Source organism: Poromitra crassiceps (assembly GCF_964638095.1).
Source record: "Poromitra crassiceps genome assembly, chromosome: 13".
Taxonomy (NCBI): domain Eukaryota; kingdom Metazoa; phylum Chordata; class Actinopteri; order Beryciformes; family Melamphaidae; genus Poromitra; species Poromitra crassiceps.
Window position 1 is genome coordinate 23,139,073 of NC_139644.1, and position 14,732 is coordinate 23,153,804.

The 14,732-nt window shown below is 45.6% G+C and overlaps 1 protein-coding gene across 1 annotated transcript in view; it reads right to left on the bottom strand.

Annotated features, from left to right (window-relative positions):
• Positions 1–6,863: 6,863 nt before the first annotated feature.
• ttyh3a (tweety family member 3a) overlaps positions 6,864–14,732 on the bottom strand; it is a gene marked incomplete at its 3' end in the record, with an annotated part of 33,325 nt that continues 25,456 nt past the window's right edge. Inside the window, exons 12-14 of the mRNA XM_083649983.1 lie at positions 10,919–11,092; positions 10,208–10,286; positions 6,864–7,349 (exon numbers count right to left, since the gene is read on the bottom strand). Coding sequence (XP_083506109.1) covers positions 6,864–7,349; positions 10,208–10,286; positions 10,919–11,092 — 739 coding nt within the window. The remainder of the gene's footprint in view (positions 7,350–10,207; positions 10,287–10,918; positions 11,093–14,732) is intronic.

Below are 14,732 nucleotides of genomic sequence, written 5' to 3' on the forward strand. Positions count from 1 at the left end.
AATGACAATAAAGGCTATTCTAATTCTAATTCTAATTCTGATACAGTTCCATCATGAGGATTCTGTAGGCTGCATTGGTGCAAAACTAAAATAACCTTGAAGAGACAGATAAAAGCTTTGGATAGCCCTTATAATATTTGAGCAATACCACTAAAACAGACATCTGGATACAAACGACTCAGCTGTCTCCTTGTTGTAACTGCAGTTTTTGGCAGTTGCTGTGATGTTGGTGGTAACATGGAAACATCAACGTTCCCTGGCAGTGCGCTGAATGTGGTTACATCTCTCATGTGGTTCTCTGTGGAGGTGGTGGTGAACCGCTGCACCATGACACACAGGAGAAGACTGCAGATGACCTTCAAAGAGCAGGAAATGAAGGGATGGATGTGCTTTGGACAGATGGAAAAAAGTCTGTGAACACAGAGAGGGAGAGGAGGGCCTGAAGAGAGGGAGGAGGGAGGTTTGGACAGAAGTTAAGTGGTGTGAAACGAAACGTGGAGGCTTGTTCTGAACTGCTTTTCCACACGACTACGGAGTAAGAAAGGTTAGGGCAGGGCTGACCGGACAGCTCCATAAATCCCTCACCCCCTTTGACCGGTCTGGCGGGGCGCGCACACAAAGGCGGATCGGAGGTGTGAATAACGTGCGCCACTGACACCCAGGATACAGCTGCCTCTCTTTTGAGCCTCCTCGCCACAAAGGAGACAAGCAACGCACCCTGCTTCCTCCATCTCCTCAACTCCCATTCTCCTCCAGGAGCAGGGAGGAGGCAGGATCCCCCCACAACCAGGAAACACAGACATGACATCCACTGGTCACTCCTCTGTCCCAGGATGACATGACATCCAGTGGTCACTCCTCTGTAGCCTGGGTAAACCCATCCCCCACGTGACCTGCTCTCAGACCTGTTCTCAGTGACTGGGAACTGAGAGCAGGTCACGTGGGGGCTGGGTTTACCTAGGCTAACTCCTCTGTCCCAGGATGACGAGGTAAGGGTTACTCCTCTGTCCCAGGATGACGAGGTAAGGGTTACTCCTCTGTCCCAGGATGACGAGGTAAGGGTTACTCCTCTGTCCCAGGATGACGAGGTAAGGGTTACTCCTCTGTCCCAGGATGACGAGGTAACGGTGCAATGTGGAGAACGCAGTGGTGAACAGTATCATTCACAGCAGTGAACTGAAGTCATCAGTACAGTATCGTTTAACCCTATTACATGAATTGTTACTTGAACATGATGAAAATGTCTTTGATGTGTTTTTATCATCATCATCATCATACATAAAATTGCCAAAGTGGCGTCTTATCTATCTATCTCTCTCTCTATATATACACACACACACATGCGCACGAGCGTGCACACACACACACAGTGGTTGCCAATCTTTTCCGACTCAAGGCCCACTTGAAAGTCCCACAAATATTTACGGCCCACATCTAACAGTCAACAGTACGGAGGCCAAATAATGTGTTCTCAGAGCACTTTCTATTTGAATGATAAAAGGAGCTGTCCATCAGCACCACACAGAAATCAGAAAGGGACGAGAAGCAAAGTAATGTTGATACATCAGTTCATGTCAGCGTTTCATGTGGGCAAATAGGAGGAATCTACACGGTCACAGTTAGTAGGACTGGGTGTACTGTAGTTTGACATGAAAGTCTGCCTGATGCAGCTTTCAATCTCTCATATGGACTGCAGCGTCTCCTGTCACGCAGCTGCTTGGCACGGAGGAGAAGCAGCGGGCCCGGCCAGACTCAGGAAGTGTCTGTTGGGGGGGAAATGGGGGAATGGGGGGAGGGGGGGGGGGGGGGGGGTCAGAGGGCGCAAGCACCCGCCCCCCTCCATTCAGCTCTGCACCTCAAAGCATTAGTAATGCATTCCTCCAGTCCAGCAACCAGCAGAGTAATTCAATTTCCTCATCAGTTCATCAGTGCGACCGTGTGAAATTTCATTCGCACCTTTTCTCTCTGTACAAGTGGGCTTGTAAAAGACCCAGGTGGCTGGAGTGCTTTTTATTTTGTTTACTGCTTAGTTTAGTGGGACCACGACAATAAACAGCAGGGGAGCCAGGAGATGATGTCATCCTTTTTTCATGTCTCTAGAGACAGAAAAGAGAATCGCCTTACCAAATGGTACAATAAGAGGATGAAATATTTTTGTTTGCAACTGAGCTGCTGCCTAGACACACACACACACACACACACACGTTATAACAAGGCAGCAACACTAATTAAGAGGTGAACCGCTTTCTTTATTTGTACTTTCTTGTATGCAACACATCACTTTCAAATGCATGTGTTCTAGTACCTACTCATAGGCTATAGCCAGGAACACCAAAACACATAATGTTATATCAATAAAATGTCATTATCTCAAACTCTTATCCCTTTATCTAATAAATTTGAAGTTGTGTGTGTGCGTATCTTTAATGCATGCCCACACCCCAGCTCGGATTGGGCTTAGATTTTGCACGGCGGGGAGTTATGATCCGGGGAAGGTCATGGGCAGGTCATCAAGTCCTGGAAATCACATGGAAACCACCTCATGCCTACACCCCGGGTCGGATTGGACTGGAAGATGTGCATCGCGGTGGGTTTTGATCTGGAACGGGCAGGTTGTAAAATCCTGGAACAGCCTGGAAACCACCTCACGCCCACACCCCAGGTCGGGTTGGGCTTAAAATTTGCATGGCGGGAGTTATGATCCGGGCAAGGTCATGGGCAGGTTTCTCTCGTCCTGGAAACCTTCTGGAAAGTCTTGGAAGCCACCTGGACACCACCATCATTTTCAGCCAAGCAAAAGGCGCAGTTGTATTGTTTTGTGCCCATTTAACCCGGGCGACACATGGGTACATTTCCAGTTCTTTCTATGGGAGACGGGGGTAAAACTTCACTGAAACACTAATGGACTAAATTGGACAGGAATTGGATTCAAACTGAAATTCAGTGGTATTCAGCTTTAACTTGATTAGAAATGGTGGTGCTGAAGCTCTTCACTATACAGTATACTATACTGTAATAGTAATAATATACTGAGTATATGTACTATGCACATCTGTACTTATGATAAAGAAGGTCCGCTCCCTCTCCATCTTCTTCATATTCCATTTCACCCTTTCAACCTCGGCACGAGAAGCCAGTGGGAGTCATGGCGACAGCAGCTGGCCGGTGGGCTGCAGGAGGCCGACAAAACCAGACTGGTGTCCCGGTGCTGACACTGACCTCTCGCCTGCTGTCTGCCCAGAGGGTCACAACACACAAAACTGCCTTTCTACTCCACTCAAAAGGCATATGCAGCCAGCACTATGGTCTGTCAGCAGTATAGAGAGAGCAACAGCACACTGCATTCTGTCAGAAAGACTGAAATAAATAGAAAGTTACTCAACATCCGCTCTAGCACTAATGCAGTTAGTGATGGCAACATTAAAATCCATTAAAATACCATCAACCTAATAGCGAAAGAACAAATGCCTTTCTAGATGAGGGGCAACAATGGTGCTGCTGTGTAAGGCAGTGAAGTTATGCTGCTACCTAGTGGATGGCAGGGCCGGCATCCACAGACTTTTCAAGATGAAGTATTTTGAAATATTACAGTAGTAATCTAAACTCAAGAAATCAAATCCAGCGTGCTAACAGTTAAGATTTGTTTAATTTCAAAACACGGCATTCAAGCTCAATATAACCACAGGTTTTACACGTACAGATTTTAGTGATCGCAAAAAAATTATTTATAAAAACAAAAACAAATATTAAATCTAGTGATCCTTCCCAGAAAATGACAAATTAAATCTATTTACCATATTCACATGAATGAAACAATATATTGTGCTTGCTACAGATTCTAAAATTCAATTAAAAAAACTAAGCAAATCGAAGGAACAAATATGTTTAAAAATGATGTGAAAGATTGCGTAAAAAGAAATTAAAAAGGACATGCCAATTTCACCAACTGTCTTTCCTACATTTTGCAAATGTGTATATTCTGTACAACAGCCTTGCATAACAATTAACAAAGAGAATATGACTACTACTCAAAAACAGTAAGATTGCATCAGAATAATAAACATTTTACAGAGCGTAAATGAGTATCATCTGAAAAAGTCTGGCTCATTTTTGTCATTTGATTGCACAGGCAACCAAGGGCTGTGAACTTGACAAACAGGCCTACGTAAACATTTAAAAAGAGATTAAGATAGTAAAAGGGCTTGTGCTTAAGTCGATGGCACAGTCTCAAGAAAACGCCTCTTGTACTGCTCACAATGCACAGCTAGGAGAAGCGAGTTGAAGCAGCAGTAGTACAAACATTTCACTCCACATGTGAAGGATCGTCATGCTTCAGGAGGGGAATTATGACCAGAGAGAGAGAGGCGTGGCTCAAGTGCACGCCAAACACACCCCCTTCCACGCATATTCTCTCGTTGAATTTCTCTTTGTTCTAAATGCTAAAACACATTTGTTGAGACACTTCATTGCCGGCACATCAGGTTCCTCTTTGAAATTCTCAAAGCTGTGACATGCAGAATTTCAGATAACGCATCAAACTGGCATTAAGACTCCTGCGGGGAAAGATAGATGTAAGTGGCCCACGCAGAGACCTTCAGTGAGATTCAGTGAAGAGTAGTTCTACCTCTTTAGATCTACCTTTTTAGATCGTTGAATTCAGTAGAGAAGACCAAAGACAGCCGGAGAGCGTCCAGTGGGGTGCGGGACGCTTCCCTGTCCCGCCGAGGAACACGAGGCCGGCAAACAGACACAGTGACCACTTGCTAAACAGGAACATGGACACAACAAGCAGAGTCAATAGAGTCTGAAACAATGTCACAATGTCTCCTCTGTCTTCATTAGGCTGTAAAAAAAAAAGTCTGTGCTTCCAGTAGTATAAAAATGTCTCTTCCGTGACAAACTCAGTGCAGTTTTTCCAATTGTTTTGATGAAAATCGCTGTCCTGCCGAGAGGTTTCTCATCAGTCGGGCAACTGCGATCCCGTCATGCACAGCTCATCTTTGTCCACGTCAAATCTTCAGAGCGTGCGCCTGAATGTCGATCGAGTTCACAGCTTCACAGCAGTCTTCGGTTCAAAATCTGTCTCTGTCACAGTCTGCGATGTGGAATAGTGGCTTTCTCAATCCATTGTAAAAAACAAAAAAACAACAAAATAAAAGCCACAGGAAACGAGAAGAAAAATATTCTAGGCTTTTCTGATTACAGAGCTGTACACAGACTTGTGCAACACTGCAGGATCGCTGGTCCCAGACATGATCAGATTTAAGACAAAATGCAATAACAAGCCAATGTCAACATAGTCTAGGCTTGCTGTGCACAAACTGCACATGTCATGAAATGTCAACATTACCTGGATAATGACTCAAATCACAATGGATGACTTAATGTACGAGGTTTGGGTTGCAAGACCCCCATGCACAAAGGAGACACGAGGAATGGAGATGCTGCACCGTCAAAAATGAATGAAAAATCTATTCTACAACTAGATGAAGTGTGTCATCTACCTGGAGGTGAAAATTGCAGACTGTATTCCACTGGCTATATTCTGTGAGGAACTGTCTTCATGGTGTGTGTGTGTGTAAAGGGCTCATTATACTCGAGCGAGGCGGAGCTCCGCGAGTCACGTGCGGACCTCGTGCTGCGGCAGATGCCTTTATACTCAGAATGGCAGCCAAGTGATCAGCATGTTACATTGTACAATGGTAATAGTGAGAACAGCCCGTGAAAAGTCGCAATGAAACGCTATTATGTGCAGTACTGAGTGCGCTTTCACTCTCAAACGACCGAATGAATCACCAAACTTGTTTTTACTGAATAGCCGTTTCAGTTCTCAGCCCTGATAGCCTACTCTGTGCTGCTAATCTCTCTCAACACAACACATTTACTTGTTGAAATGACTCAAATTGAACAGTTGCTAATCAAAGTTTAGCCTACCACATGGGTCAAGAAGTGTGGTGAAAATAGAGCTCAGTGTTCAGGGCTCAGTGGCTCGAAAGCATCCATGTTTGGAGGGAAGCCGTGCGGAGGTCGCGCTGCTAGAAAAATCTTCAGGTACGCGGTGGGTGGCCTACGGGGGTCGCGCCCAACACTTATTGACGTCATTTGACGCTCGCGCCCCTCGCTCCTCCCCCGTGCCCTTCCGGGCACGGCGAGCATAAAACAAGCTTAAGGGGGGTACGAGGGCAGCAGATTGCTTCTAAGTTTGTATATAAGGCATTGCTCTCTCCCCTACAGTAATGAGAGTGTGCAGTACAGTACTTAACAGAATATTTAACAAAACAACAACCAGTAGTAAACAGTCAATGAGCACTTCCAGAGTCCTCATCACAGCAATGCCTCCATTAGATGGGATACCGTAAATGCCATGATGCAATAATAATGTGCAAAAAAAAACTCACAGGAAAAAAAAAAAAAAAAAAAAACACACAAAATGAAACCATAAAAGGGTGTGAAAGTCTGTCCAGGCTCCATCACATGATCTGAGTTACAATATTACAGCAAATAATTCTTGAGTCCTTTCACTGAATTAAACAGCACCAGGAATGATCTAATATGCAGTGGTAAACATCAGCCTTAGATTGTAGATATTATTACAAATAAGGAGACCCAAGAAGTGCCTGACAATGATAAAAAAGAAAGAAAGGTATTTGCACACGTTACTCTGAATGAGATTTGATGGATTTGAGGATCCTTGAACCTGATGAAACATTTGGTTTTCCCAGTTGACGTTGAGGGAGTAAGTCGGTGGTAGAGAGGGAGGCAGAGGGCAGAGGTGGATGGGTGGGGAGAAGCTGACTGAATGAATCATCACTGGGGAGGAAGAGGCTCCAGCGGTCGGTCAGTGCTGAAGAGTCCAGTGTCGCCTAGTGGGCTGGAGGGTTGTTTGGATCTGGTCGGCTGGTTCGATCTGGTCGGCTGTTGGGATCGGGTCGGCTGTTGGGATCGGGTCGGCTGTTGGGATCAGGTCGGCTGTTGGGATCGGATCGGTTGTTGGGATCGGGTCGGCTGTTGGGATCGGGTCGGCTGTTGGGATCGGATCGGTTGTTGGGATCGAGTCGGCTGTTGGGATCGGGTCGGCTGTTGGGATCGGGTCGGCTGTTGGGATCGGGTCGGCTGTTGGGATCGGGTCGGCTGTTGGGATCGGGTCGGCTGTTGGGATCGGGTCGGCTGTTGGGATCGGGTCGGCTGTTGGGATCGAGTCGGCTGTTGGGATCGGGTCGGCTGTTGGGATCGGGTCGGCTGTTGGGATCGGGTCGGCTGTTGGGATCGGGTCGGCTGTTGGGATCGGGTCGGCTGTTGGGATCGGGTCGGCTGTTGGCCAGGTACTTGGCCCTCATGCTGGAGGTGTACTGCAGAGAGAGAGAAAAAACAAGGATCAGGACTCCTGTACCTTCAAACCTGAGCTATCCCATGATTTAATAAGGTTAGACTGAAGCACTCTTTGGGGCACCAGTCAATCCTAAAACTAAACATGGAGCTAAATCCCAGACCAAATACACGTTAAGGCGTTGAATGTTGTCTTCTGCAATTCTAATGTCATGTTGAATGTATGTATCTGTGTCTTGCTCCTTTTAATGTCTGTCCTTTTTGTGATGTTGTAAATAAAGCTGCTGAGATGCAAGACAAGTTTCAGACTCGCCTGACAAAGTACTATTGCATCGTATATCATAATATCTTATCATATCAACAACTGAATTAGATGTGGTATAAAAAAGTACCGTACCATTTTCTTTTTCCACACAAATATACGCAGTTTCAAAGCGTCATGCTTTTTTTAGGCTTAATTTCATAACTGTAAATTAAGAAGTGAAATAAGAAGAAACCCCTTCCGGACGAATAGTGAATAATACATGAAAAGCAACAGGAAAGGAACTTAGTGAAAATCTACAGAGAGAACGCAGATCACAGCGCTACACAACACCGAGCTAATGGTTTTCACCACAATGCATTTAATAAGAAAATCCTACACAGATGACCTTTGAAACCACTTACATGGTTTACTGCAAAGTGCAGGTATCTACAGAGACCGTCAAGTGATTCAAACAAAGAAAGAACATCACAGCAACAGCTAGATTATACTTTTTACCATCAGGACTTCAGAATAAAAGGGAATTCTACAAATAATACACATTGATTGTTATTTCACTGTTTGTTGTGCAACCTTCATGCATGGTGGCAGGGTCAACCATTCATGCCTGTTTAGGATGCACGCACCCATGCACACAGTGATACAAGCAATGCAAGCACAAAAAGGTTGCACTTCTAACGCCTGTATAATACTACTTTGACTCAAAGTCACCTTTTTTCAAGGATAGTATTTTATAAATGTGATTTTGGGGTTGTGGTCACCCTTCAGAGCCATTTGGATCGCTGTTGACAATGTGAATGCTGAGCATCGGCACCAGGATGAGAAACATTGGCTGCGTTTACATGGACTTGAGTATCCCGGTTACTGTCGGGGTTTTGTAGTATCCCGTTTTTGTGTTTGCGCATGTAAACATCATATCCTGATTTCAGAAACCTGGATAAACCCTTATGCCCGTTTTGAGAAACCCGGTTATGGTACGTGGAGTACTCCAAAATAACCCGGGATACTGCTGCATGTACGTATACACCTTATCCTGGTTTCTGACTGCAGCAGACCAACTGCACAGGCGCGGCTCAAGTCCATGTAAACGCAGTCATTGTGACTTACCTTAAAGGAGGTGTATTAGTTGTTTACCAGAGGTTAACTGAAATACATGCTGAATCTGGTCTGTATTCACAATGTATTCATTTTGAAAAGGTATGAATTTGCAGACTCTTTGAGATAGTAAAGCACTGAGCAGACTCAAGTTCCTATTCCTTTGACGTTGTATTGTTGCCCTATAACTTCCAGTGTAATGCAAAAAAAAGAAGAAGAAACCTTTGCTCCATCATGATGAAAATGTAATACCATATAACACCAAATTTAGTAGCAATAGGGAACTATGAGAAAGTACAAAGAAGGAGACAAACAAAACAAATAATGACTTAACCTACTTATTGTACTAAATTAGCTAAATAACAACTAATGAGACAACAACTGAATAGCCGGCAGTGGTCGTCTTCCTCTGTGTACAAAAGCCAACACCTGAATCCCAAAGGCTTTTAAATGCAAGTAGGTTATGTTTCACTCTTTGGTTCCTCAGTGTGTTCACCCTCAAAACCAACTATCAAGACAAACCTAATCCATATGATCACTGAGAAGGTTCAGCAGCACCAGGGCTTTTCAACCCCACTCATTGGCCATGGTGAGCCTCAGGGCAGATTTACAGCTTCACATGTTCCTACCAACAGAGCTGTGAGGAGGTGGGGGGGGGGGGGGGGGGGCATGCAGCCTGGGGCCACAGGGAACAGACACCAGGTGAGAGGTCAGGTGGCACACTTAGCAAGAGTCAAGGCAGAGGGGGAGAGGGAAGTCCGGAAACTCCGGTTTGCACGTGGATGAGCCAGTGAGTAGAGCTGGGATTGGGGAGCGCGGTACGGGATGGGATTGGGGTGGGGGGGGAGAACAGGTCCAAAGAGGGGGACATGTTTTTGTACCTGTTAGCATAGTAGACGAGGTTACCAAAACGATCTTGAACTCTCCGAGGGCTTTAACTGCCAGCTGTGACGGCTGTTACTGTCCGTGGCAGTCAAATACAACTGTGTGGATTCGCAGAAAAGACAACAACGACAAGAGAGAGTATAGAGAAGATGCACAAAGCAGCGTCTAGGTCCAGGCAGACACACAGACTCCAGGAAGGGGCTGGGGGCTCTGGAGGAGGTTCGGGGCGGGGCGGGGCGGGGGGGGGGTTTGGGGGCAGTATGGGATGATCGAGGGGGGCTGCTAACACACAGCCTGGCAACACTTACGGAAATGCTTCTGCCTTTGCAAACTGTGTCGACTTGCATCAAGCAAAAACACTGCCACCAAAGATTAGCTACAATGTAATGTGGCAAAGTGACAGTTTATTCATCTGTAGGCAAATTCATTTTTGTCTTCCTCCTGCAGAGGGAGGGTCAGAGGGCGACTTTACACGGAATAAAGAAGACAGTGAAAAGCCACTGGGACTCTACATGTGTCTTGCGGGGTACAGTGATGCAGAGTGCATGTTGTTACAATCCTGCCCTCACAAAAGGCTGCCAAGTGACCCAGAGGCGGCCTGTGGCTCAAGAGTGTTTTCCCAGGGAGCGCGACACTTACCGAGGGGGGAGGAGACTCCTCTCGGCCTATCAGAGGCGTGTTTTCACAGCGCGGATTCTGGAAGTTGGCGTTCTGAGCCCTGTGGAGCAACACACACACACACACACACACACACACACACACACACACACACACACACACATCAGAGGACGGCAAGGAAAGAACAGCATAAACCCTTCCTCCTCTGCCAGCTATAGAGAACATACACCCACACATTGCTTTACAGATATTAAACAATACACACTGTAACAAGATAAGCCACATAAGCACATACACCCACCCACACACTGCTTTACAGATATTAACCAACACATACATGTAACACAACAAGTCACAGTTCTCAGTATAGCAAGGCCTTACATTCCATGCCAGTCCAGTCCAGGAGAACCAGTCAGATTCATCCCCTCCCCCAGTTTTCTTAATCCAGAGTTTCATTCATAAGACCGGCAGGCCTTGGGTTTCAAAGGCACCACAGCTGGAGAGCAACAGCTGCATCTGCCGGACACCGCTTGCCTTTCTATGGGAGAGCTGACCTCCTCTCTGGGGACTCTTAAACTCTGGCCTGAGTACACGAGCTATCTCATGTTCCTCAAGCTACTGCCTGCTCTAAAGCCTCAGAACACAACGCAGACATCATCTCGCACTTAAAGTCTTTCACCTACTGCCGCCCTCGACACAAGCTTCATGCCGGTTGAACCTGTTGTCACTTACATGTACTCTGTGACGGGCGCGTTGCTGACGGTGTGGGCGGCGGCGGGGATGCTGGTCTCGCTGCCGTAGCTGCTGCCGCAGCTGTACAGGCTGGGCATGTGGACCCGGTACAGGTTGTCAGGGTTCTGCCTGCCCCCGTGGCTCAGAGACTCGTCCTCACTGTCCTCCTCGCTCCTGCAAAGCCCACATCAAACTGTGACCCACCACCAGAGGGACCCCCTCTCCCGTCTTACCGACGACAGAGCAGCAGAAAAGCGCCACGTGGTCACGTTTTGTGTTTATTCACGGTCACGTTTCTATTCAATTTCATCAGTGCCCGTGGGAGAGGGGAAACCGATGAATTCTCTGCTGTTTGAAGTTAGAAAGACGCAGTTTTCCACTGGGCTTAATGGAATAGAACAAAGCCTGTGAAAATAGCCTCATGTAATTGATTCAGCTCCTACAGGAAAATTAAACCCCCCCCAATTTTGCATTTGCACAATACATCAATCGGTCCAGTTTGAATAATAACAGCTGCACTCTGGTGTTGCAGAATTCATGTGATTCCACTGGTCCCCTTTCATACAATAAAGCACATCACAGAGTGAGAGAAGAAAAATGCACATAACAAAGGCTGTCAAATAGAGCAGCACATGGCGCAGTGAGGCTGACATCATGGACTGGAGCCTGTCTCCCTCTAGTGTTCATCGCACCCCAGGGTGTTTTCCTGCATAACTAATCCATGACATCATAGAATTACATTCAGTGCATCTTACAATACCCAATAATTTACCTAACTGTGCATATCAGAGAGGAATTTTTTTTACAATTAACATTAAGTCATTAATGTCGACCATGGTATTGTCGACCATGGTATTCTCCTATGTAAAATGAAGGCTCTTGGGTTAGCCAACTCTGCCACTAGGTGGCTGGAGTCATACCTGACAGGGAGGGAACAACAGGTGGATGTCGGCGGGGTACTATCCGAGGCCATGCCTATTTCCTGTGGGGTCCCCCAAGGGAGTGTGCTCGGCTCTTTGCTCTTCTTACTATATATTAATGATATGAAAGCTGCCTGCTCTAGTCATTTATTTTTATATGCAGACGATTCAGCAATTTTAGTATCAAACAAAAACCTAACGCAGATTCAAGATATTCTGACCGAAAACCTAGAACAAATAAAAATTTGGCTATGTGACAATAGGTTGCTGTTACACATGGGAAAGACGGAGTCTATTCTCTTTGGCTCCAAATATAGATTAGGTAAGGAGACCAAACTCAAGCTAACCTCTGGAGGGGTATCCATAACAGCCAAGCCCTCTGTCAAATACCTAGGCTGTTTCCTTGATGGTACATTAGGGGGCGCCACCATGGCACTAAAAGTTTTAGGCAAAGTAAATGCCAAAACCAGGTTTTTAGCCAGGAAGTCCAGACTGCTCAACAGGGAATGCCTGAAAATTCTAGCATCATGTTTAGTCCAGTGCCACCTTGACTATGCCATCAGTTCCTGGTACTGGGGCCTCAACAATAACCTGACGCTGCCAGATCGATGAGTTTGCTTCAAATATCTGTTTCACAAACAACATCCATCTGGATTCGGCCAAGCTACATTGCTGAAGAGGGCGGTCACTTTTTTCAAGCTACTAGGCAGGTGATTGGATGGACCGTCTGTCTGTCACCGTCTGGGCTTGCCAGCGCCAACCAATCAGATCGACTTCCCTTCATGACGTAGCAGCGCCTGATCAGCTAGGACTACAATTGCTAATAGTTAGCATGGAGGTCGCAGATTTTTTGCTGTTTTTGTAAGGTGAATATTGGGTGCAACCATTGACTATTCAATTTGCCAAAAGAAAGAAGAATTACTGCAGATGTCTGACTGAGGATGAAGTGCAGGTAGGCCATTTTGCACGTTAAATGTAACTGATTGGATTAACTGATGTTACGCTAACGATAGCAACATTTGGAGGTTGGGGTGCTACGTCTGATGATTGATGATTAATGTTAACGTTAACAGCGATTCATTCATAACACATATCGTTGTTCGTTTCTTCAGGGAACTGATGACACGATATGACACCGAGTGGCACGCACCCTGGACGGCTAACGTCATGGAGACGCAACGCTCTCTAGCCTTTATGATCATGGCAACAACCAAATGCTTTGATACAATATAATGATTTAACGCTACTATTTAACTGGTGAATTTTAGCATATGTGTCAGTGGAATGGTAGATATTTACGCATGACTGGAGAATGTTATTTGCTTACTTGTAATAATAAACTAAACGGAGAAATGACGGCCGTGTGTGGTGTTGTTGTTACATAATCTGCTGGTCTTGAGGCACGATTGGGTCAAATGATAAGACGATGTAAATGCATAAAGATGTTGTCAGATGAATCTGCGAAAGGGAGCTGCCTGGAGCCCAGAGGACGTCAACAGAGAAGAGGAAAAACACCCTGGTTACACCATGCAGCATGTATTTGGATATAATCTCTAACTTTAAGAATGGTTCCTTGTTGATATACCGTATTCCTAGTATTGGCTCCCATGACGTTTGTTTACCCCCTATCTAAAGTACAAGTGCAAAATCTTAAGCTACCGGTATGTTCTATCGATAAACCAATTTCTCGAATAACAGCTCCAAAATATCAGACATATAGGACTACTATATGCTAGAGCTATATTCACACTTCACAGTATAATTTATGCAAGCGGGGGAAAATATCAGATAAACTGATTGTTGTATTGTATCCTGAGATCTTTAATCTCGCCTGTATAACATAATATGTCACTCGGACACCAACGTGAGTTAACGTGGTTTATTAAACAGCAGCCAACATTCCAATCATAGCAGAATACACTTCAGCTAGCAGTAAAGGGACAATACATCACACTGATCTTTGCAGTTCTGTGTTGATTAGCTAATAATTCAGTGGCATTTTGATTAACGTTATGATTTATTTCGATTTGGAACAAAAATGATGGTTTAACAGATTGCATGTTTACTGGGCTGTGGTGAGAGTGAGAAGGGCTTTGTGTTTGTGTGACTTGCGTGAATGGCTAGCCGTTAGCCCTTACAGCTAATAAGTTATCCCAGCCTAGCGGTCTTGAAGGCTATCTCCCCAAATTCTACAACAATGTCTTGTTTACTAACGTTCATAGTTGATAACATTACAGCAATACAGTTACGGTTTCGTACTCACTGTAAGATCAAGTGTTTAACGTTTATGTTAGCTTATTGTTTTGAATAGAATGTTTGACTAGCACACTGGAGCTAGCCTCGGTAGCCGCCGCCATGTTGAATAGTGAAAGAACTACAAACGCAGAGGCGCCTCTCGGTGGCGTCACACCCGGTCTCGCCTAAAGCCCGCCCCTAGCTCACGCTGATTGGTGCGCCTGTGTGGCGGCCGGTTTGAATGCATCTCTGAGGCCAGGGCCAGACTGAGGTGGATTGTGAATTTGTGGAACAATGCCGCCCCCGTCTGGTGGAGTCAGGCTACCTCAACAAAGCCCTGAAACAGAAACTTCAGGTGGCACAGAACAAACTGATTAGAGTAGTTCTGGGCCTTAACCACAGAAGCCACGTGGGGAAGGCTCAGTTCACTCATCTCCAGTGGTTACCAGTTGAGGAAAGGGCCAGACAGCTTCAGCTTACTATGGTACATAGGATTTTAAACAATAGAGCACCGGAATACTTTAACAATTATTTTAAGAAAATTGCACACGGACACAACACAAGAGCAAGTGTAGGAAATGTGGCCCTCCACAAGCATAAGACATTGACAGGTAGAGTATCTTTTATCTATTCCGGTGCTGTGGAGTGGAACAAACTGC